A 25,527-nucleotide genomic window follows, 5' to 3' on the forward strand; every position below is an offset into this window, starting at 1 on the left:
CTGGACTCTTCCTGGGGGTGCGGGCCCCTGGATCTGCGCTTGAGATGACAGGAGGCTGCTGCTGCCACTTGGGACCAGTGCTGGGTGCAGCCCACAGCCGTCACTAAGCGCCAGGAAGACTGGTGCTACCACTGGTCCTAGGCAGCAGTGGCAGCCTCCTGTCATCCTGTGTGCAGATCCGGGAGCACGTATCCCCAGGAAAGCTGTGGGGCTGCACTCCAAGCATCTCTACCGGCCCCACATTGCTGAGCCTTGTGGCAGGAGGCAGGGGAGAGCCACTGGCCAGGGCTGCTTTCTAATGCCTAGAAAGCAACCTGCTCCTCTGAAAAGTTTTGCCTTTGATATTAGGGAGGAATAGACCAACAAGTAATTCCCAAAGATTTCAAGCGGCATGGGATAGAAAAGATATTATGTAGACTTTTAAATAGCATGGTCAGTGGTTCAAATGCAGCACAGTTCTGAAGTGACCAAAAACTGCTACCTAACTGATAGCTGTTTGCTAAATTATGTAAGAGGAATCGAATAGTTTCAATTCACGTCTGAGGGGACAAACCATACATGAGTGGGAGTATCAGAAAAGAAGCTATAAACATAACCTATCTGAAACCACTAACCTGTGACATAGAAAAGCATGATCCAAGTCAGTGACAGGATCTTTGACTATAATCTTGTCCAGAAACCATCCATTTCCTAAGACAAAAACATTAAAAAAAACCCCCTGAAACAAAATTTATTGTAAATCATTCATACATTTGGAATTATGACAGCTTCAACCACCTCACTGAATTTAAACAGATCTACATCACTGTAAAACCAATTTAAATCAGAAACCAGCTCAATAAGTTACAACGTAAGTGAAAGTCAGAACTATGCAGGGATTCATTCTATTTTTCATAGGTGCATCAACAAGCTTACTGCAAATATATTAGGATTCTCTCCGTTGTAAAGAAGTGAACCACTTTAAAAACTCCCAATTTAAAGTAATATGCAAGAAGCAACAGAAGTCAACAGTGCTGCTTATTCCTTTCATTTGAAGTCTTAATTTTAATGTTTTTTTCTCCATTTTTTAAAAAGATTAACTTGTAATTTTATGAATATATTTTTGATCCAAAATCGATACAGTTGGACCTCTCCTTGTTTGGGATACTGTACAGCTAAAGTACTCCCAACAGCTTAAGAATTATCATTGCCAGCAAAAGTATTGCCCATCCCTTGCAAGTTCACAGGGTTCAATATTACAATTTTGCTTGGTGGCTATATATTGTAAGAGGTATTTTACTCTTATGGAATTTTTTTTTTTTTTTTAAATCAAGAAATTGACATAGTAATCATTAACTAGTCTAAGGGTACACACAACTACCTATGCTAATAGAGTGTACTGGTTTGTGCAAAACAGAAGAAAGTTGATTGTTTGTCACTATTGGTTTTGGCATACCGCTGGGAATGCAGCTCATCATTACAAGGGCCTACAATAAAGACTTGTTATAGTGTTTTTTTAAAAATCAGAATATAATGGGCATTCATTTCTGAGAAACAAAGTACAAGTGGATCAGCATTGCAGTTGGTATGTTTGGGATAAATTGTTTATTTATATTGTAAGCTGTCTGAGACAGAGACCCTCTCGCAGTGTATTTATACAGACTTAACACAATGGGACCACAACTCTGGCTGGAACTTCTAGGCACTACTGGAGTATTACTATTTAGTTTCTCAGAAGAGGAATTTTCTTAATAAAGGTTCAGATTGCCTTTTAAAAAACGCCCTTGGCAGGTGGCCTGGATTTTCTTAGGCTGCTTTCCCTCCCAACCATCTGATTCCTATGTCTCCATAGGAAAGGAGCAGGCTATAGGAATGGTTGGTTGTTCAGTATGTTCCTCTTCAGCTGACACTTGGTTCAGCAGGAACTATTTTTTACTAACCAAGTCCTTTCCCAGAAGCTTAGTAGCAGCAAAGAAAAGATCTAGAACACATGAATGCGGTCCAAAGTCTCTGGCTCTCAGCCTTCTACGTGAAAATCTAGGAGCAAAACTAAAACAAGTTCTGCGGAGAAAGACATCTTGATTGGTTCATCCTTTCACCCCTAAAAGGTTACCAGCCTCCAACTAGAGAGAGCTACAAAGGGTTAGGCTATGTGGGAGATGTGCCTCTTCTTCCCTTCCATGTATAGAGAAGCTGGGATGTCACATGGGCAGGAAGATAGAGAAAGGGGAGCATTAACTGTATTATGGCCAATAGCTAAAATAACAAGAGAGAATATGCTGATACCTGTTTAAGACATTACTCTCTCACCAAGTAGGCATGTCTACATGAGATGTTCGCTGCACAGTAGACTACTTAGCTGAGCAGTAAATGTTTTGGTGTCTATAAATGCACCCCTATTAGGCTGGAATAAACTAATTTACTCTGCAGGAGGATAGTACAGGCAGTCCTTGACTTACAACATTTCAAGTTACAACATTTTGCACTTACAACGTTTATAAATTGACACCCTGTTTCAACATTATGACATCAGATTCAACTTTACAACGCTTAATCCAATGCGATGCCACACCAGCGAAAAAGTTCACTGCATCAGTCATCTCCCTGGAGAACATCTGTCCAAACTTTCTTGGATACTTTCTTTAAGAAAGCAGACAAGACTCCAGAAAAACCTGCAGACAAGGCTCCTGAGAAAACTCCAGCCAAGAACCCTTCAAAATGTCCAACCAAGAGCCTTTCAAAAAGTCCAGCAAAGTCACCTTTAAAAAGTCCTTCCAAATCAATATGATTGCTATTTACAATATAAATATATTAATATAGCTATATTACTCATCTATAATTGATCGAGTACAACGTTCTGGGGTATTTTTGGTGAAAATAGGGTATCAGGCTTTGGTTCAGGAACCAATCCCCCACTTATAACATTGTTTCTTATGAAAAAATTGGTTCCAAGTGGCAACATTTCAATTTAAGACAAGGTGTTTAGGAACCAATTTTATTGCAAGTCTGAGGACTGCCTGTACTTATAAATACAAGTACTATCCTGCTGCAGAGTAAAAAACTCCATGGCATCGTATGTGTAGACACTGCCTGGCTGGCTGGGTTACAATGGTGCTTCAGTGTAGGGTCTGTCTGTTGGCTAGCCCTACACTAAAGCTCCCTCATGACTTATCTGGCCCCACTGCAGTACACTGAGCCAGAGGTAGCAGCCCCAGGCTGGCAGGCTGACCCCCATGGCCCCCTGCAAGCTGGGGCTGCTCCACATGGGCTCTACATGATATACCTAAATAAACTCCGGAGATTATTGCTACAAAGTTAATTGTTCCTGGGCACACATGCAAATGGCACTCCCAGGAGTAATCAACTCAGGAGCAATTAGCTTTGCAGTTTATTCAGGTGCCATAATTGCGCATGGAGACACTCCCAGTTTACACTGATCTGCTACAGTGCACAATGTCTAAGATCAGATCAATCTAAATTTCACAAGTGTAAGCAATTTGGAGCATATGCCGTCTTTCCATTAAGTGTATGTACAGTATCCAGCATAATACAGCTCAGCAAATCCCTGATTGCAGCTTCTAGGCACTACCTCAGTACAATTAATAATGAAGATAAATTGAGTACACTGTGCTAGACTCTCTCACCCAGAATACAGACAGTACAATGAAATATTCAAAACCCAATAGTGCGGGAAAGAAAAACAAAGAATGTTATTCTGGAATGACAAAACTGTAATATTCAGTATTTTTTCATTTACATTTTTAATTTTATACAATTATGTGGAATGAAATGGTGGTTAAGACAGATTGCTTGAAATATGTGACGGTAACAGAACATGACTATGCCAATTTAATAGCTGATATTCCTGCAAGTCTTGGTTTCCCAACTCTAAAATACCATTGTCCTATTATTTTATATCAATACAGGTTTCCCTCGATTTATGCTGTACACGTGTTCCTGCAGAACGGCGCATAAATCAAATTCACATAAAGTGAACCCACTTTACAATGTAACAAATAGGGATAGGTTCCCATGGCGGTGAGGGAGGGAGGGAGGGAGGGACTAGTGAAGGGGTAGGGGGAGGGGTGCCACTCCTGGGGCTGATCAAGGCAGCAAACCAGAGGGAACAGAGCAACACTCACCCCAGCCCTGGCTGCAGCAGCCCCAGGAGCGGCCACTGCCAGCTTTCTGCAACCACTGGGCTGCACCATGCTCCGCCTGTGCCCACTCACCTCTGCTCTTGGGCTGTGCTGTGCCCTGGTGCAGGCAGCTGGTGTCGGCTGCTCCTGGGACTGCTGCAGCCAGGGCTGGGGTGAGTGGGGCCACTGCCCTTTCCCCTTCCCCCACAGACTTACCTGCTTGAGTGGGGGGGCATCTATGGTGATCGCATAAGAGCGATTTTACCTCTCATATAACAAATTATGGATCTAAATATGCTCGTTGTATAGAAGCAAATTCGCATATAAAGAACCCACATACATCGAGGGAAATCTGTATTTTACAAATGCTTCCTCTATTTCAAGAAAAACTGAAGAAATGTGTGTTCAATATTTGAAAAGTATACATAGAAATTCCTGACCTGATCCAAGTCCATTGTGTCCTATAACAATCTTGTACAACTTTCCAAGGTGTACAGCCTCCAGTGGAAAGATGTCAGTCTGCAATCAACCCACAAAAGTGCAATTAGATCTACTAAATAAGAATCACCATCCCTAGGACCCATAACATCTACAATGTAAGACCTGTCTGATTCTCTACCATGAAGCATGAGTTTCCTCGTATGCTATGAAATAACGTACAGTAATGTCAAAAGAGATGACCAAAAGTAATTCCCTAGAACAATATGATTAAAGAACTAATCTGGATTGCTTTGCTTACAGGAGTGATCCGTTTCAAAACAATGGGCAAATGAGTAAAGTGAGTAGAAACTGACCTTAATTTAATTAATAATGTGACCACAGATTGCAATATGTTTCAGTATTAGAACCACAGTTAATAACGTATTTTATATATTATTTTTCTTTTCTTAACTGTTTTAACTAACACCCTGAAGTTTTCATATCTAATAACTATATTTTAAAAACTTCTCCCCAAAAATGTCAATAATTATGCAGGGGAACTTGGCTGGATATTAATGACCTTTTTTAGTAAAGCTAGCACCTTAGCCATAGATAGTCTTACATGGAAGAGAATTAGATAGGACAGATGAACAGATCAGGAAGATCTGTCACTCACTTGTCCTTTTAAAAACTTTGTGGGTTTCTTTGACCTTCGTAGCTGTCTTGATCCTGTATCACCGTTTTCCCCATAGATGGAAATATACACATCAGCTTCTGTTCCAGCATTCCAAAGCTCTCCTGTTATCACGTGCACCTCATAGACAGTCACTAGCAAAAAATAAAATAAAACAAATGACAGACTTATAATTATATTAATCTCTGAGACGTTAAACCACATCTTGTTGTAATGCAGACTGACAATACAGTCTAAATTCATCTGCATCAAGGATCAGCCATCACATACTTTTCAGTTCCCAAATATTCCATTCAGTATTAAAAAAAAAGATGATACACAAACTTGTTTTGATTTTGTGTGCATGTTGTTTACCCCAGGTTGTCACAGTGGGGAATGCAAATAGGAGATCTGCTCTGAATGCACGGCAGTGTGTCTTTGTCCTGGAGCATCATTTATAGTCATTATAGAAAGGAGAAACAGACAATGCAAATCCAAGATCAGGGTCAATATAAGCTGTTGCACCAAAAGCATACTAGATAGAAGCTGTCATCAACCCTTTGATGGCTTCTTCAATCATTTTGTAAACTATGGAGCTAAGGATTAAAAAATAAAATTGTTAAATCTTTTGGTATTCACACAAAATGCACAAAAAAGATAAAACAAAAGTTGTGTTCAGGACACAAACTTGAAGTAAGGCTGGGAATATAAAGCTGTAATTCATCTGTTAAAAAAAGATAAAAGATGTGCAATTGTGACTGAGAAGGAAAAAAAGCCACAAATATGAGGTGCACAGATAATTTAGAATTAGATTAACTTAAAAGAAACTTGAAATGAAAGCACAGAGTTGTATTGTTCAGGAATCCAAACTATATAGGAAAACAATACATTCCATGGTTAGAATTAACACCCTTAAATTTAAACCCTTATAATTTGATTTGCTTTTGCTTGTGCTTCCATTTAAACTGGATCAGCTCCTGGTTGCTTGATCCATACCTTTTTTCCCTAATTAAATATGGATTTGGTCGGGCAGTGGCAGGGGACGGAGAAGAGGTGGCAAAGAGACCGACTGTCATTAGCTCAGTGATTGGGACATCTACCTGAGATGCAAGAGACCCAAGTTCAAGTGCCTGTTCCAAATAAAGCAGAGAAGAAATTTCTCCCACATCCCCAGACCACCAGGCTATTAACCAAACTGGGTCTCCTTACTCTATCCCTTAAAGTTTTTTAACAAATGATGATATACTTTGATAACTCTCTCTAGCCATAGGCTTGCACTTTGTAGGATCCTGCTGAAAGTAAAAAGGACACAGATTCAAATAAATAAATAAATAAAAAGTCTAGACTTTTTTAATACATATATTGAAGTTTCTTAGAAGCTGGTGGGTCTGGTATTTCTAAATCCCTAGTGGCCAGACTTGCAAATACATCTACATTTGTGAAACCTTCTTTTATCCTACACAAAACCCGTCCCATAGAAGCAACATCCAGATTAGAAAATCAGATTAGAAAGACATACTTTATTCTAATAACACAAGCAAGAAATACATTTCAGGAACACAGTTAAGATTGATAACTTGAGTGCTAAAAAGTTAAAAAAAAATCCCTGAATAAGCTAACCTGGGCATCTTATGTTTGCCACCTAATGCATGAGAAGAATCTTTAATTACATCAGGGGTAGCAAGCCTGTGACGCGCCACAGTTGGCACGAACAGCCTCTCTGTATGACACACAGCAGATCATGAAAGGGGTAGCGCATGCAATAGCAGATGGGGCAGAAGGCAGAAAGCAGAGCAGATGAGGGGCAAGGAGCACAAGGCAAGGAGCAGGAAGCAGCACAGTTGATTGGGCAGGGGAAGGGGATTGGAAAGGCTCTTGTAAAGGGTGCAGGACTAAATTTGTGGCACACTTACCAAAAAAGATGTCCCCCACTAAATTATGTAATCATTTTCTACTTTTGCCAAAGTATCCCTGCCTTTTTCAGAGCAAGTAAAGGATTGTGCTCATTCAATAACCTGCCATCCAGCATTTTGTAGTCCATGACTCACATACATATGCTATTCAAACCTTGCTCTGAAAAGGAGAAACTATTACATCAGCTCATCTCCAAGCGCTTCAGAAATATTATCTTCCCAACACCTAGGTGGGACAAAATGCCCAGTATCACACGAACTCTACAGCAGAGACAGGGCTAGAATCTGTTCTCTAAGAAAGCTCTGAACTGTCTTAATTTATCCATTTCCATCTCACAATCCCGAGTCTTATACACTAACACACTTTCCAAATTCTACAACCAAAAAGACAGTGATCCTATAGACAACAGCCTTCACTGTTGCACAGCAATGCTTTATTCACAAAGTAATGCAAGGTATATCCTCAGCTCTAATGGCACAGGAAGAAAATAGTATGTGATTATGTAATTTAAGATGGTGTCATAATGCAGATTCACAAGGAGAGAGGTTATAGTTGCACAGGCAAAATGTCAAAGGGAGCTGAGGGTGCTTGGGCCTGCTGAAAGTCAGGACCATGGGGTACCAAGTCAGCATATATTATACTATTTAACAGTTCACATGGGTTTTATGGAATTTAGAGGGTTATTCTGTGAATTGGAAAAGCTGTTACCCAGAAAAAGCCTAAACCTGAAAAATGAATGAAAACAGAGTTGAAGAGTTTCTGGTCCTCATTAGGACTGTGCAAAATTTCAATGGACATTTCGTTGAGAAGGTGTTTCGACGTGTTTTGAGCTCAAAACACCAAAACCGAAACAAAACACAAGGCTTCGAAACAGCTTCGAAATGAAATGAGGGCACTCGAAATGTTTAAAAAATTTTGAGTTTCAAAACTGGTCTTGCAGGGAAATTCAAACTAGGGAGAGGGAAGGGGAAGAGGGGGGAAGGATTGCTCTGATATTGACTGTGTAGCTGGCCAGTGACTGTGATCCTTCCCTGAGGTCCCTTCCAATCCCAGTGTCCTGGGGGAGAGACAGAGAAGGAGCATAAAAGCATTGTTTGAAATGAGCTTTGTCAGCTGTGCCTTTGTCAGCTGACTGAGCTGTGTCCTCCAGCAGCATCAGGAGCATCAGGAAGGCTCTCACTTCCTACTTGCTAGTCTGTTTCTAGCAAGTGGGATCCAATCCTTTCCGAAATACCCTAATACCCTTTCCTAATCCACTCTTTTGAATTTATTCCTCCCCCAAAATCTGCACAAAGGGAATTTACAAACTGCTTTTCACAGACGAGACTATGAACTCCACTTAATCAACCTCTTAGGTACAGAAACTCATGGACTCAATATAGATATTGGATTTATGACACACTACAACCTGCTGGACATCTGACTCCCTAGGTACCTCTCCACTTTTATCTGTTACATCCCCTTTCCCCCCACCCTCATGCCTTCATTTCCATTTTCGCTGACTGGGTTTCTTGCCTGTGTTGGTCTACTTGAAGATACCAGATTGACCCGAAGAACCTTGTCTGCCATGTCCTTAGACCAACATGGCTACAACCTACATCCCTAGCACCTGTTCCCAGTAAACTGACCAGAAGGAGACAGGGCCCTGGGCACATCTAAGCCCCAGGGCTGGGGCTGGCAGGGAGAGCTCTCTGGCAGCTGCTGGATAAGAAGCTCCTGCAGGAAAGGAAAGAAAGGCTCTATGCCAGTTTGGCTACCTGAGATACTAGTGCTACTGTGCTGCTTTCCTGTTGTTATTTAAAGTGGTCCCCTTATGGCTGTAGGGGAGGAGGAGACATCATTGGGGCACACTACTGTGTTCTGTAGAGGCCCCAGCACCAGTGAGGGTGCAGCGACAGGGGCATAGAGAGCCCAGCAACAATAGAAGGTAGAGTGAGACTGAGACCTCATTACAGGGACAATATTGATATACTATCTGGAAGGCATGGGGCAAGATGGTTGGAGCCACGCATCTTGCCCATAAGGCTTCAGGCATCCCTTTGAGGCACCTACTTAGAGTGGGTCCCATCAAGGGGTGCAAGAACCTTCAGGGTTTAGTGGGGTCTGTTAGGACCGTGACTGAGCTGAAGCTCAAGGGCAGCCTCCCTATCTATTATCTTTTCTAACAACATGTGGTGGCAGGTGAGAAAAAAAGGCACCTGCAGGGTGGGGCTGGCACGGTCACAGGGCCCTAGGGGTATCATGGCCATCTCTAGGGACCCTACTCCATGACAAAGTACAGTTTCCCAGAAACCTCTGTACCCATCTCCTTGAAAGCTGGCAAGCTTCATGGCCTCAGAAGGGGCTAGCATCCCTTCTGTTTTCATCCCCCTGTGCCTTCACAATCACACGTCATGAGTTTTGCTCTGAACAGTTTGAGGTGTAGTTTCCCAGAAATCCCCAAACCTATCTCCTTGAAACTTGGCAGACTTTTGGGTCTCAGAAGGGGCTAGCATTCCTGCTGTTTTCATCTCACTGTGCCTTCACACTCACAAGTGACACGAGTTTTGCTTTCAAGAATTTGAGGTGCTGTTTCCCAGAAGCCCCTGCACTTATCTACTTGAAACTTGGCAGACCTCGTGGCCGCAACAGCAGATACCATTCCTGTTGTTTTCATCTTCCTGTGCCTTCACACTTACAAGTGACATGAGTTTTGCTCTGACAAGTTTGAGGTGCAGTTTCCCAGAAACTCCTGCACCTATCTCCTTGAAACCTGACATGCTTCATGGCCTCAGAAGGGGCTACCACCCTGCTATGTTCATCCAAATCAGGCAAGAAATGACATAGTTATAGGCATTTTCGTGATTCCCCATTATACCTTATGGGCAAAACGCCGACATGCGTCAAAACAGTGTTGAAACAATGAAACAGTTTCGGTGAAATGAAACAGAACAGTGCTTTGAAACAGTGAAATGAAACACTGTCCCTTCAAAATGGTAAATCTGAAATTGAAATTAAACATTGCCATTTTGCACAGCCCTAGTCCTCATCTCCCTTTCATACTGAGCCTAGATCTAGTCACTTATTCTTTTATCAAACTATTTTCTCTCAAATTAATAACTGTTCTCTCTCTCTCTCTTCCCTGCATAAACACAACAGTGGCATGAAAGTGGCTTGCAAAGTCCAAATTAAATATGATTCTGTGTCCCGGCATGACTGTTCTTATACCCTGGTTGGTACTCTTAGACTCTGCTTTTCCCTCTTATTTGAGAAGGAGAGACTGCCAACCACAAAATGTAGCATGAAATGGTACTTTAAGTGTGTGTCTATGTCCTAAGGCAAGATTATTTGACAGCAAAGATCTTTCTCTCTTATGTTTCATAAATGAACTGCACATCTATACAGAAGGAGGAAGCTGAAAACGAGATCACAAAATCTGTAGAAATCAATAGGGGGAGAAAGAGAGATCTAACTTGTGAGAAAGGGGCCTTTCGCATGTTTTATTTAACAACAAAACAACATACCATTAACCAGATGTGCATAACATACCATTAACCAGATGTGCATAGCTATCGCTAGGGATCCGGGTTTTCTGTTCATGACAGAAAAGCATGGTAAAACCTGGATTTTCACATATTAAGGAGAAAAACTCAGATTGTCTCGTTTTAAGGAGAAATACCCAGATTTTTGCCTTTAAAGGAGAAAATGAAGGTAAGGGTGGGTTTTCCCTTGCAGGCTGGCAGAGTTTCAGCCAGCTGGGGGATGGGGGAGAGGGAGAAGGGCGATCAGGCAGGGGGTGCCAGTTGCATGCGTGCATGTACACATGCATATGGCCACCAGGCAGCGTGGAGAGCAGCTCCCTGCACATAAGTCTGGTGGGAGCAGTTGAGGCCCCCATAGGGAGGAAGGGAGTTGGGCAGGGCTCGGACTGAGGCTGCTGCCCAGCTGGGGAAGTGCATGGGGCTCAGGGCCCAGAGCCATTCATGGCTGCAGGACCCTGGTGGGGAGTGGGATGGGCCACAGGCAACTCAACTGGGGGCAAGTGGGGGCAGCTCCCCGCTGCTGTGTACACTCCATTGGAGGGCATGAGGGGTACATGCCCCCAAGATCTGTGCACAGGCTGGGGGCAGGCTGTGGCTCCCTATCCTGCTACCCTCCCCATGGGCCTTCCATGGCCCAGCGGATGGGACCTGGCACAGCTGGGCGGGGAAGCTCAGTGCTGCTGCTGTGCGGCCTGTGCTGCCATGGCAAGGTGCCTCCTGCCCACCTGGCATTAGCACGAGGCACAATTCCTTGCTGCTGGTGCCAGGCCACCAGGAGGTGCCTCACCAGGGTGGCGTGGGGCTCATAGATGTGGCCCTGATCTTGGAACTGTCAAGCCATGTCCCACCCTCTGGGCTGCGGAGGTCCCAAGGGAGGGCAGCAGGGAAGGGAACTTGAGCTTGCAGCAGGCAGCCCACACCTGCCTCAACCATGGGCTCTGCTCCCGCTGTGCCTCCTGTTAGGAAGGGGGAGCTTGGCTCTGCTCCCTGCTGGGGCCAGAGCAGCTACCACTTCCCATGGGCTGCAGTCAGGGTTCAGGCACTGTTGCAGGAAGCAGGGGGCTGCAGACCTGGGTCCCTGGCCCTGTAGCCCTAGCAGCTGGAGGCCATCCTCCCACAGTACTGGAGAGCAGGGAGGCGTGGGTGGGGAGTGAGGGGCAATGGCAGGGGCAGGGACCTGCATATCAGGGCTGCTCAGTGCCACAAAGCAGCAGGGGGGACAACTGCAGTTGCACCCATGTCCTAGGGAGCAAAGGGGGTGGGGGTAGCTCTGATTTTCCATGATAAAAAACCCTAAATCAAATGCCAAAATATACAGGAGTTTAGAATTTATTTTACTTTAGTGATTGAGGCACTGGTAGGCTTCCAAGTTGCTTTAAAATTGTAAATATATCAATAAAACGTTGTATTCAACTGACACCTATATATATATATATAGCGGCATTTCATTTTAATTGTGGATTTTTTAATCACAGAATGTGTGATTTTTTTGTATCACAGAATTTTCAATTTTTAAATAGAGAAAACCAGGATCCCTGGCTCTCTCCGTCACAAATACTTTGCTTTTATCTTGCATCACTTTTCCCCACCCTAATGATAAGTAGAGGGACACTAAATCATGATTGAAGTAAGGGCAATGAAGGAGCAAACATAATGTGTCTGAATTTGGGAGAGTGGATTTAAGATTGGTAGTGCCTACACTTATTCTAATATATAATAGGGCAGTTCTTTGCCCTTAATGGTGGCTGAGCATGGGGCTGCGATAGCTGGCTGACAGCTGTAGTGGCCTTGGCAAGCTGGTGCCCATGTCTGCTGTCCTGGTCACCTCCCTTTAGTTACACTACTGTCTGTTGTTACAGGATAGTGCAGGAGCATGGTTAATGTTGACTAGCCTTCCCACTTAATGTGCCCTCAGCCATTAAGGTCTGACATCTGTATGTGTTGTGAATTAAAGGCAGAGAACTTCTTCCCCCCCCACTGCCCATTCTCTTCTTCCTCAAAAGTAGCAATAATTTATTTTATCTATGAGAATACAAGAGTCCTCCAGTACATGTGCTTTCTCTTCCTTTTTCCAGAGGTTAATCATATAAATAGCACGCCTTCCTGCTACTCAGTCCTATGTTCCCAGTCCACTCTCTCATCAACATGCTCCCTGTCCTTCATTTCATCATCTCCTACTCCCCGCAATCTATGCCAGTCAGCAACAGATCCATTTAAATTTATGAATGTATTAAAACATGCTAGCATAGCTCTGTGTAAGTATAGTGCATCTATTCTTTAGCTGCAGGTAACAGGAAGAGGAAAAAAGCAGCAATGCTATTAGTCAAGACATACTGTATATTTACAAAAACACAATTCCTGTGGTATCTATAGCCACCTGTGATCTCTCTCACGTGTGATGGAATCAAGAGTTATACATTTCTTGTTTCACAGTTTTTATAAGAACCAATGCCTGTGAGATTTACTCACAATTCTGCATGTTTCCACATGAAAAGTAAACAAGGATGTCAGTATCTCACTTATAACAATAAAACAAGACTAATTTTTAAGGGACTTTTAAAGCCTTTGAGCAAAGATTTTGTAGTTCGCCTTATTTTACACTTGACCATTTGGGACCCCACATGTCCAATCACCACAAAAGGAAAGAATGGATTAAAAAAAAACCACTACAGCTGCTAAATCTAAGAGGTCATTAATGAAAAGCAATCAATACACTGAAGTCATTTGGTAGCACCTGGGGGCCTAATGTGTCTGGTGTTTTAGTTCACCTACCTGGAAGAACAGGCTGACCCTGTCGCAAAACAGGAAGCTCCCGAGAGATTTCACTGTCATCCTGGTCCTGCGCCAGCCACCGGTGGACAAGGAAAGAAAACTGTTCCCCTGACTGAACATTCAGTAATTGCACCTAAAATAACAATGATATTTAAGTCCCAACCAGCTCTGTGCAGGAGCTCCTAGACTCCTACTGAAGGCAATGGGGTTTTACTTGGGTACAGATTTTTGGCATAGCCTGCGTGATTGCAAGGTCAAGGCTTAAATCAAATTGTGACTTAATTTTCAGTCATCAGATAAAGTAAGATTCCAGATTCTGCTTCCTGGCATGGCCCTTTTACACCTCTTATGACATAAGGGGGCCATTAAACCAATAGGGCCAGTGAAGACATGAGGCAGGGATGGCATCAGTGCAATTTCTAATAAGAAACAAGTCAAGGGTGAGTTATAACATGACAGCAGTGGAAGGGAAAGAGCCAGGTTATTTATAGGCATCTGTCTGATGTGGCTCTGTATTGCTGTAGTCCATGGACTGTTCTAATTTACAATGAAAGATGTACTAGCCCTGACACCAACAATTAAGAAGATGCCAAGGTAGCATAAAGCAACCTCTGCCCACTACTCCCTAACCTGGGTTGAGTCTTTGCTCCAAGTCAATAGTGCCTCTTTCATTAAAATTTCCAAATACACCCAGTCTTCTTGGACACTTCTACACCCTTCTCCAATCTTTCACTGTCCAAATACTATATTTAAAAGAGAATGACTGTGACAGATTCACCAAAGCTCTCCAAATTTCTTGAAGAAAACTGGCAAACCCAAAACCTATCATCACCTCCTGTGGCAAAACATATGGGAAGGGAAAGCTCACTCACAGTTAGCAAAATAGCATCCTACACACAAAAGGGGTTTGCAGTTACACAGAGATCCTAATCTATCAGAATATCATGAGATCTGCTATGAAAACCACAGATACTGGGGCTTATTCATGGACAGTTAGTACCTCTGCACCACAACACAGATCAGTAGTGGGTCATTTGCAGAGCAAGAATAACCCAATATTATCACTCGATTTCAATTCTGCAGAAAAATGCAAGGAATTCCAAGGGACAAAAATGACTAATTTGTTTGACCAGCCAAAAGCTGCTCCTTCACTTCTGTGGAATCCCAAAAAAGTGGTGAGACTATATGTTGGGTCTCCTCCACACAAAGTTTTAGAATTCTTCAAGCGGATAGTCAATTTATTTGATTCCTTTCCTCAAAGCTAAAAAAACAGAGGAATGATTGAACCCTCATTAACAGGCTGCTGCCTAAAATCTTTGACTGATTGATGATTTAAATCTGTTGTTTTCATTTTAGAGACAAAACCAGTAAAGAGATAAAACAATCTCTGTAAGGTAAGAATCAATAGGATGCATTGAAGCGCTGAGGTTTTGTTTTTTTTCTTCCTTTCTTTGAGATATTGGAATTTAATTAAGATCTACCACCTTGTAAACTTAGAAGAAAGAAGGGGAAGAGGGAAAAAGTACCTCCCCTCCTCCTGCCTCCCCACTCCCCCTGTCTTTTTCTTTTTTGGCTAGGCTTCTCTAATCTCTGAATTTAAAGAGATACATAACACACAAAGCAGACTTTGCTGGACCTGCTCAGGGAGGTCCATTTTGTAAGTCACACTGTATGCAAATCAAAACCTCCAATAAACATAAATATGTACTTCCATAAAGCACATCTTAGGTGTCAGCTTTTCCACCCCTAGCCTCTCTCCTACCCATACTTACCTCACCTGACAAGACACTGCTGGCTGCTCCATTGTCATCACTGAGTATAAGAAGTAGTGACCCTTTAAGACTTTTCTTAGTACTTCAGCGCCAGGAAGGCATAGCTTTTCCACTCCAATGGGAGCTCAGGCTTTCCATATTGCCCTAGAAACTTTTGCAATATTGCTCTTAGATTAGCATGAACTCTCCATAAGAACTGTCCACCTAAGTCATTTTCCAAATGCCACAATAAGCATCAATATCAGCTAAGATACTTTTTTCCCAGGATTTTTCCAATATTTATATTTTGCAGCTTTGGAATGTCATAATAATGATTATTTTACATAAGAGTCAAGGCTTGATCAGAGTCCTCACCTCTTCGCAGTGCCAGGAAGGTGATTCTCCAGAGTTGTTGTGTCCTATGCGTATTTTATAGAGCTCTCCTATGTCTGCAGTGTCAATCTATAATTGGAAAACAATGGATTAAATGTATCAAACTAGAACATAGAAAAAATGCTATAGAACAATTAGTTTAGTAGATAATGGTAATGTTTCTTTTTAAAAATATGTTTGTAATCAAACATCTTTGTGTTAAAAATGGGGTCTCTTGATACAAAATGTTCTGTTTTACAGTAATTATCTCATAAATCTGTGTTTGTAAGATTAACTCTTATGAGTGCTATTAATGCTTTCAGTTCTACATGTAACCACAGTGACCTCAGTGAAAAAACTTGGCATGCACATTATTTAAGAAACCCAGAATGAAGTAGGGTGCTCTTATAAAAAGACAGTTCATCCTTTGAATTGAAAACTCTCCACTGACTCCCTCATTCTCTGTTGTATGATTTCTTTTCATGATCTCCTCTGCCCCCTGGAGTTTGCTTTATTTTCCATAACCTTCCAGAGAGTTCATTTTTTGATCTCATTTGTACTAGAAATCTGGATGTGACCCATATCCCTGGGTACAAATTCCCCTGGAGGATAAAGAAATATCCTTCACTGAGACACAGCAGAATAAGAAGAATGTCCACATTGCTCCCCTTCTTCTCTTTCACTCTGGCATGGCAATCTAATCAGAGGCAGACCCAGGGGAGAAAACCCAAGGCAAAATTAAGCCAAAGACCACCATTTACATCATAGATTTTTTCTCTCTTGACAGTATAGTTAGATACATAATTAGTATAGGGAACCTGCAGAAATTAAATATTCCTGGATATTCTAATATCCTAGAATTCTTCCCCTAATATCCTAAAATATTTTTTACGATAGATAGATGTTTTACTTATATATATGTTTTTATTGGGTGCATATGTGTGTGTGCACGCACGTGCGTACACACACACACACACACACACACAAAACTAGTCAAAAAGAATTCTAGGATATTAGCAGCCATGGAAAATGCAGAAAGGAACCAAAAAGCATCCAACAACAAAAACAAGGACAACAAGGAAGAACTGGGTTTGCTCTAATTGTAAGGCAATCCCAATTCATTGGAGGCCAACAGAATCTCTGAAACTGCTTTGGGTTTCTGAAATCTGTCAGCCATAATGGCCATTTTCAAAGCTATTGGTGGTGTATGATCATTTGGCTGCAATTGTGCTGATAATTGGCTGCAACTATATTATTACCAATTTCCTTTCCTGCAGGTCCCTTGAACACACTCAGAATTCATGACCATTAGGTTTCTGTCCAGATGACTTCATGTTAAAATACCTCTCTGTGCCAGCTGCCTATAGAGCCCCTCCTAAGTGGATGTGACCATTTTAATCTATTTCTCCTCACAGCTTTAAAGGATGAAGTTTCATTGCCCTTGTTTCACAGCTGGGAAACTGAGGAGCAGACAGGATGTCTCAACCACAGTCCAGGAAGGGTCACATCACAAGTTCTGTCCATCTTTTCTCTTGTTAACAGTAATGATAACCTACTATTTTCCCAGCAGCCTCTTCACACACACACACACACACACACACACACACACACACACACACACACACAGGTGCTGCTCTGGTAGACAGGGCTGCCCGGGGGGGGGGCTGAGGGGGAGGAGGGGGAACTGGGGCAACTTGCCCCAGGCCCCTGCAAAGCAAGGGCCCCCTGCCTCAGCTCCTGTGTATACCGTTGGCCCCTGCCCTGTGACATCGCTCACCACAATTCTTGATATTTTGTTTTCATAAAAAAGAGGAAATTGGTGTATTCGAGTGTGAGATGACACTAAATCATTCTCAACATGTAATTGTGATATTATGGGACCCGTCGCTGACCATGAAGTAAATATACATTGTCGCATTGATGTCCAAGGGGGGGTGGGGCGGAGAGGTCTAAACCAGTCACGGTAAGGTAACATCTTTCTTTATTTCTGGGCAGCCGTAGAGACAAGATTGATCAGGCAGGCTTATGACTGGCCTAGTCTAGGGCCTAGGCCAAGTAGCCCTGGTTACAGAGTCTGTTGAGAGGAAAGAAGGAGCAGGGAAGGCTTTAAGGAGGGATCTGTGGCAGAGCCAGCCTGTTGTCACAGGAAGACCTCAAGGGGAAAGAGTTCAATCGTGATTGAATGCAAGCTCTGTGGGTTATTAAGGACCAAAGTCAGAAATGAATTTGCAAGAATATAATAAGTAAAATTATATATATATATATATATATATATATATATATATATATATAGTTTTCTTTATATTTGCCAAGGAAAATAAGAACATTGGACATAACACATATTCAGGTTCACATATTTCCCCACTTCAAAAAGTACTTAAAGGGAAAATGTCTATATATCTCTTGGGAAAAAAAAAATAAAGTCCTTCTTGATTGAAGAAGCCTGTGCTCCAAACTGCAAATCTTGCTTTCAGTATTGTAGAGATGACTTACACTCTTCTCATCCTTCAAACAGCAGCAAGTAAGCAGTTGCTTACTAAGGCCCATAAGAATATGACCAGTCTCACAATGCCCTTAATCAAGGGGTTAAAGGCTAAATATACAAGTTTATTCTCCAGCAACAGTATAAAGACAATCCCCCTTCCTCTGTCTGCTCTCTCAGCAGTTACTTTCTTTTTCCTTAAGCAGGGGCAGGGCCTGCTTATTCTCTGCCACACCCACACGCCTGAACCAAGTACAGCCCAGCTTATGGGGGTTGCATGAGCACCAGCTAAAATTTCCCGGCAAGATCCCACTGGAGAGTAATTTTCTATGGCAGGCACCACATGGAAAAGGTCTAGGAGTGGTGTGAGGCTAGACCTTAAGGGAGGAATCCTTCCTTCCTGAGTAGTGGAGGAAGCCAACCAGCAGGCCACAACCAGAAGACCTGGGAGACTGAGCCAGGTCCCAGGAAACTGGTAGGAAAGAGAAGCTCTGTCAGAAAGGGTTTGGAACTTGGAGGTGCTCAGGAGAAGTACAACCCTATTCCTATCCTCTTATCCTCATGAAAGAAAAAATGAAGCACACCTATCAATCCAGGGCATCAAAAAGAAAGGAGACAAAGGAGAAAAAAAGCTCAGGATGAAAAGGGGAGGCAGACACTGGATCAGTGTGGATGGGTGGTGAAAAGAAATAAGGAAGTTGGAAGTGGAATAGGTGATGCAGGTGGCGCGCCACTTGCAGGGGATGAAGAATATTTTGATCATGAAAATATCATAAAGGAAGCAAGCAGTGATGTAGCAGAAAAATGGGAAAATGAGTCAGGTTTGGTGGTGCAAGCTGAAGGAGACATAGCATCAAATGAGAAAAATGAGACAATTTATCTGGTTTCTGGATCTGCACCTGAGCTTTACCAGTTCTGGTCATCTTCACCATTATTTACAGTGGAAAGATCTTGTAAATGCTCTTAGTGGAAAAGGAACCACTGATAATGCTCTTGAAAAGGGTATGTATTCAGAGAAGGAAGAGTGGCATAAAGTGTTGCGAGGTCTGGTTGATGTTACCCTGTTTCTAGCAGAGCAAAATTTGCCGTTCCGAGGCATGATGACTGCGGGTCTTCCTTTTTACTGTACAGTTCATCAGTAAATACAATCAAGATCTGAACTGCCACCTTCAAACTGTTACAAAGCATCGAATGGCTGGGGAATGAATGCAAGCACACTACATGTCCATAGTCAGAATGAGTATTTGGAGGTTTGTGTCAAGAAAGTACTAAATACGATTCTTGAGGAGGTGAGAAATGCTCACTACTATGGAATCATCATAGATGGGACACCTGATGTCTTGCATACTGAGCAGCTGGTGTTTATCGTGAGATATGTACATGAAAAAGATGGAAAATGGGAGGTGGACTGAAAATGGTGGACTGCGATAAAAAGAAAGGAGAGACATGATGGAGCAGATAAAGAAAGTACTGGTGTAGTGTAAGGTAGAGTTGCAGAACGGTAGAGGCCAAGGGTATAACAATGCTTCAAATATGTTTGGGAAATACCAGGACGTGAAAACTATGATACAGGATGAAAATCCTCAGGCATTGCTTTCACCCTGCAGTGCCTATGTGGTACTCATGCCATGAAGAGCCCTGAAGTGAAAACATATTTCAGAAATGTACAGAAGCTGTATACTGTATTTTCATGCAGTCCTGCAATATGGGAAATTCTTCAGGAAACTGCAGGACTCTCTCTTCACTCCATGTCGACAACTAGATGGAGCTCAAGAATCAATGCTGTTTGTCCCCTCATGAAAAAATCTAAAGGGATGCTGGATTCTTCAAAATTGAGGAAGAATTGGAGTTGACCGCAGAAACGCAGGGTGATGTTTCAGGTCTCACTGAGTGGATGAAATCCTTTGAGTTCATCCTTCTGACTACAGCGTGGTACCAGAGATTGCAGTCCATCAATATCCAAAGCAAGCTTATTCAAGGATCCAAGATCACCATGAAGAAGAAGTACAACATGTCAAGAGCCTCCTGGAAGAAATTCAATAGTTGAATGATTCCTGGCCAAGTCTTCTCACAGAAGCTAAGGTCATCGATGAGAGGCTAGGTATTACCACCAAATTCAAGAGAACACACAGAAGAATCCGAAGGACAAAGCGTTTCCACGATGAGCCAGCCAACACAGAACACAATTTCTTCCCTTGAAGATAAATTCAGGGTGGAAGTGTTCATCGCAGCCATGGATATGCTCCTCAGATCTCCAAAGCCTTGCTGAGACCACGGGGAAACTCTCAAGCTTGTTCTCAACCATATTTGACCTACCACCTCTTGCAGAGGATGAAGAAATTGCGAAGTCCCTGTCCACCACATACCCATGAGATGTGAACAAGGATGAGTTGCAAGAAGAACTTTGCCTGTTTTACGAAATCAGGAAAGACTCAAATTTGTGCACCTCTGAAGGGGTCATGGGCACTGCACTTGAGCTTCTCAGTCGGATTTATGGCAAAGGTGTAGAATCTGTGTTCCCTTAGATATGCATTTGCTTGAGAATGCTTATTTCCTTGCAAGTCTCTGTTGCATCCAGGGAATGCACTTTTAGTAAGCTTAAGATTATTAAGAACTACCTGCAGTCAGCGATCAGGGAGGATAGGCTGAACCATTTGATCATGCTCTCAGTGGAGAACACACTTGCAAAGCAAATAAATTATGATGATGTAATTGAAGACTTTGCATCCATGAAGGCAAGAAAGAAATACTTTACTTAAACTTTCCTCTTCTCATAAGCATAAGTTTAATAAATGTTTCACTTGCAAACTGTTAATGTCATTTTACTTTAGTAACTGTCTCCAAGGTAAATTCTCTCTGCCTAGCCCTCCTTGCCATGGGAACAAGCAGGGAAAGCCCACTTGTTTCCACTTCCCAGGGCAAAGGAGGGAGGAGCTGCATGTGAGAATTCTCACATGATGCGTGCATGCAAGAATTCTCTCATGTGGTCCCCCAACTTTGCACACACATATATGGGTCCTTGTAGGGGGCACTGGTAGGGCCCCCAACATCACATCTGCCCCAGGCCCCAAAAGCCTGGGCGGCCTTGCTGGTAGATGGAACTTCCAGTAATCTATTTCTTGCCCCCTCACACTCTCCAGCTGCAAGGGCACACAAATTGGCTGTGGGATGCAGGAGGCTACACATATCAGTGAAGAAAGGAAGGGTCCTGGGCAGGCATAACCCAAACCCAGTTATAGCTGTAAAATCTTTATTAACTTAAATGGGGCTGCAAGGATTTCACACAGGTATTTCTAAGCCCAACTGCTTGATTTCAGATTTAAAGTTTTGAAAACTAACCCCAAATTAATTATAAGTTTTCATGTATGAAATCTCATTATTGGAGGATCACCTTAAATTTGTCCCCCCGCTGCCCCAACTCCCCACACCACCACTGCAGCAGGGAAAACAGCAGCCTGACCCCAGTCCCTTGCCTCCTCGTACATTGTCCACCACCACTTGCCCCGCTACTGCCTGCCCATCCAAGCATCTCACCACAATGCCTGCTATCCCCAACCACTTGCAGCCCCCATACCTTTGCCATCCAGTGCCTGCACCCCCTTAGGACTGCCCCCCCAACCACTTGCCCCTGCTGCTGCCTGTCTCCGCACTAGTGCCTTCCTCCCACCTGCCTGACCCCTCCTGTTGCTTGCTCCTCCTCACCATTACTTGCCCTCTGTCACAACTCCAATACTGGCTCAAGCCCAGGGCACAGAGCACATACTGGGCTCCAGCCCCTGCCCAGCCTAGAAGTAGCAGTTCTGGCAGTGGCAATTGCACTGACAGCTCCAGCCTTAGTCCCAGGCCAGGTCAGAACTGGGGCAAGGGCTGGAGCTGCCACCACTTCTGCTGGGCTAGACATGGGCAGAGCCAGGATGTGCTTCATGCCCTGAGCTGGAGCAGGACTGGAGCCACAGTGGAGGGCAAGCAACAAGGGGAGGAGGGCAGAGGTGGCAAGGAGAATGCAATAGGGAGCAAGGAGGGGGAGACAAAGGTGGGTGGGGGACAGGCAGGAGAAAGAGGTAGCACAGGCCAGAGGCAGGTGGGGCAGCAACTATGGCTCCAGCTCTAACCCCAAACCCAGGTTGGGACCAGAGCTAAAGCCAAAGCTAGAGCCACAGCAGTCACTTTTTCCCCCATCCTCTCAGCCTTGTACTCAAATCCAAGACAAGGGGCTTGTTTCCCACCATGCTGAATGAGGAAAAACAACTCATTTTGGATTCCAGTAAATATGGTACTTTATCATTTATTTATTTGCTTCTAGATAAAGTAATTGATCATATCTCCTCAAGAAATATGAATATGACGCATTTAACTGGCTTTTAGAAAAAATAGTATTTCTTGTTTCCACGGCACAAAAACCGACTACTCTTCTAACCACATAACTTTATACATTTTATGTAGCTTGATAGGACATCATGGACAATAGGACAATAGTGTGCTGATTTTTTATTACTTACAGTGAAGATGTCTTCATTTCCCCTCTGAAAGAGTTTCTCTCCATCTCCATAAAGAAAGATGGGTCCTGAATTACTGCAATCCCCATACAATGTAATATAAACCTTTGAGCTGGTCCCTGCAGATTGCATATCACTGGTAAGGATTGACACTTTCCATTTCCCAGCTATAAAATGATTAAAAAAAAAAAAGACTGATAAAATTACTTGAACTTATACCTCAGCAAGATTTGTTTCAGCAATTAGAATTGCAAATAATGTCAGACAAATATGTGCATGCATATGTATATATGCTCTATTAAAAAAAACCCTACAATCAAGTTGAAGAATTAAAGTTGTGATACCTCTTGTGCATAAGCCACGTGATAGTCTATTCACATTAATTAATATATTATCTCACAAATTATGACTATAGCATTAAGTAAACTTTCTATTACCTTAGATATACATGTACACCCTTAAACTACTCTCACTGTTGAAAGTCTACTATTACTACATCTTTATTGACAGAGACCTTTTTAATGGAGTTTAGGCTCCATTTACCTAAAATAGGAGATGGGCTCCTTAATGCCTTAAAATCTAGGTTTTAATCTTCTTATATAGGTTCTCTTCAGCCTATAGCATTTATTTTAATAATTGAGCCTGGAACTTTGCACAAGAACTTTGTGATCTATTCCTTTAAGAAGGTGCAGCCAGTCATGCTTAGGAAGATCAGCTCTGGGGCATTTGAGAAAGTTTTGAAAGCCCCCAAAAGAGAAAGCAGGGGAAAGAGAAGTAAGCTGTAAGGAGTAGCCAGTGTGGAAAGCAGCTCTTCTCCTAATATTTAGAGAGGCTAGATCTATTTTACACAAAACAAACCAACATCCTCTATCTGAGGAACTTAGAGCTAACTCTCCTGAAAACTGCAACAGGGTGCACAACCTGCTAACAGGCAGCTAACTATGAGAAAACTCTCTCCTAAAGGAGGCCTGCATCCTTGGAAAAGGCTCAGACCAAGTCTTTGTGGCATCACTGCCAGCCCTTCCTGGGATCCTGTAAAGAACAGGCAAAGGTGTGAGGACTACACAGAACCAGTGTGGCTATGAGCTGCCAGAAAGTTCAGCCCCCAGCAGTCCCATGGAAGTTACCTAGAAAAGATGTCTCTGTCCTAAAGAGTGCTGAATTCAGGAAGGCTCTGGGGCAACTGGTCAGGGAGGGGGAAGCTGCAGAAACAAGGCTCCACTTACATCCTACCACTTCCAACACTTGGCTTGAAGGATGCTGCAGGTATTGCTATTTTGGGAAGTTATTGCATGATAAGAAATTCTTGCACCCTTCAGAAATTACTGGCACCCTTCCTTCCATCATTGTGGGCCTACATAAGGGTCAGACACCTAGCCCACAGTAGGCTGAGTGTGATATAAAATATAACTTTGCACTACTTAAACACCATGGCATAAATAACTGGAAACTGAGTAGGTGATAATCTACCATATTTTCTCCAATGTAAGATGATTTCTCCCCCCTCAATCAGCATGCAGGAATAAGCCCTTTGTCTTATATTTGCATATTAAGTAGAGGGGGAACAAGTAGCTACTACGGCTCTGACTCCAGCCCTGAGCCCATGTTGGGGCTAGAGTCACACCAATGGCAGCCTCCTGCCCTGCTCCCCCTCCCCCTCCCCCTCCCCTTACTATTAGGCACAGCTCCGGTTGGGCTGGGGCCGAGGTCTCTCCTGGGCATACTTTCCCCTGCCTGGCCAAGCAGCAGTGCTGCCACTGCTATATTGTCTGCCCAACCAATGAACAGCACTGACACTGCTGCATGGCCAGGCAAGGACTGAGTTTCCAGATCCTGTGCTCCAGGGTGGAGCTATGGAGCAGCATCTAACAATAAGGTTGTGGGTGAGGTGAGGAGAAGAGGCAGAGACTGGGGAGTTTGGGGGAGGGAAGAGGCAGAGGCTGGAAGTGGGGGGGGCTGGTGCAGATGGCAGATGAGAAGGAAGACTGCAGGAGAAAGAAATGAGGGGAGAAGAGGGCAAGGGGTGTTACGTCTCAGCTCTGTGTTCTTGGGCAACCCTGGCACAGGATGCAGTCTGTCTGACTCACAAAGGACTCACCCCCACCTCCCTCCCCTCCTCTACCTAAACGAAACTGATTAATATGCAGTGAGAGACACACCTAAAACTCTCCAGATAAGGGTGACAAGAGTGAACAACTGCCCTAGGTCTCATTTACATCTGAGATGGAACCAGATGACCATTCATTTACATGAGAGATGGAGAACAGAAAGCCTGAAGCAGAGACTGCAGTGAATTCTGGGACCGGAGAAGCAGGGGAGCACTGCATGATGGGAAATATGTGCTTCAAATGTTAATCAACCCATGTTCACACACACCCAGCTCAGCATTTATCAGACCAGTTCTAATCTGGATTTGCTAAGGACTTCCCCCCCCCCCAGACACACACACACAGCTCTAAGTTTAATAGGCATCTCGGGCCGTACATTCCCCAGTCCCACTATGGGAGGCCTATTTAAACTTGATTGACTAAAACTCGGTTGCCGGGTTAGGGAATGCTGAGGCAAGAGACCGAGTCAGAGGGGGTATGGGCAACATTGGAACAATGGTTAAGGGTTCATCACAGCATCCAGCCTGCTGGAGCCCTAATCCCAGGTGTTGTCATATCTTTCCCGAGACGACTGGTGGGAGTCCTCTCCACAAAAGGTTATGAGCACCCCAATAATTGTCTTAAGTCTGTTAAAAGACTATAGTAAGATCTGGAAAAGTCATGCTAAGCTGAGGCTTGTGCACAACAAGTAAAAATCCAAAATCCTGATGCTGCAAGCTATCTATTGTTCCTGAAGAAACCATGAGATATCCCATCAGTATATCTGCCATCCATAGGAATCTCAAGCTGGCTCCCAAGTATTTGGGTTACTCCCTAATCTTAAGTGTTTCCTAATTATCAATCAGTTTCCTGAGATGGCCCAAACCAGATAACCCCTTGTCAATAGAAAAGACAATGATT

General features: G+C 43.2%; 1 protein-coding gene across 1 annotated transcript in view; it reads right to left on the reverse strand.

Moving 5' to 3' along the window:
- The window catches only part of RP1 (RP1 axonemal microtubule associated), a 354,720-nt gene that overhangs the window by 233,108 nt on the left and 96,085 nt on the right, over nt 1-25,527 (reverse strand). The window contains exons 5-10 of the mRNA XM_059724092.1: nt 22,523-22,686; nt 15,545-15,631; nt 13,419-13,551; nt 5,215-5,366; nt 4,559-4,637; nt 615-690 (exon numbers count right to left, since the gene is read on the reverse strand). Coding sequence (XP_059580075.1) covers nt 615-690; nt 4,559-4,637; nt 5,215-5,366; nt 13,419-13,551; nt 15,545-15,631; nt 22,523-22,686 — 691 coding nt within the window. The remainder of the gene's footprint in view (nt 1-614; nt 691-4,558; nt 4,638-5,214; nt 5,367-13,418; nt 13,552-15,544; nt 15,632-22,522; nt 22,687-25,527) is intronic.

Source organism: Alligator mississippiensis, chromosome 3, assembly GCF_030867095.1.
Source record: "Alligator mississippiensis isolate rAllMis1 chromosome 3, rAllMis1, whole genome shotgun sequence".
NCBI classification, from domain to species: Eukaryota; Metazoa; Chordata; order Crocodylia; family Alligatoridae; genus Alligator; species Alligator mississippiensis.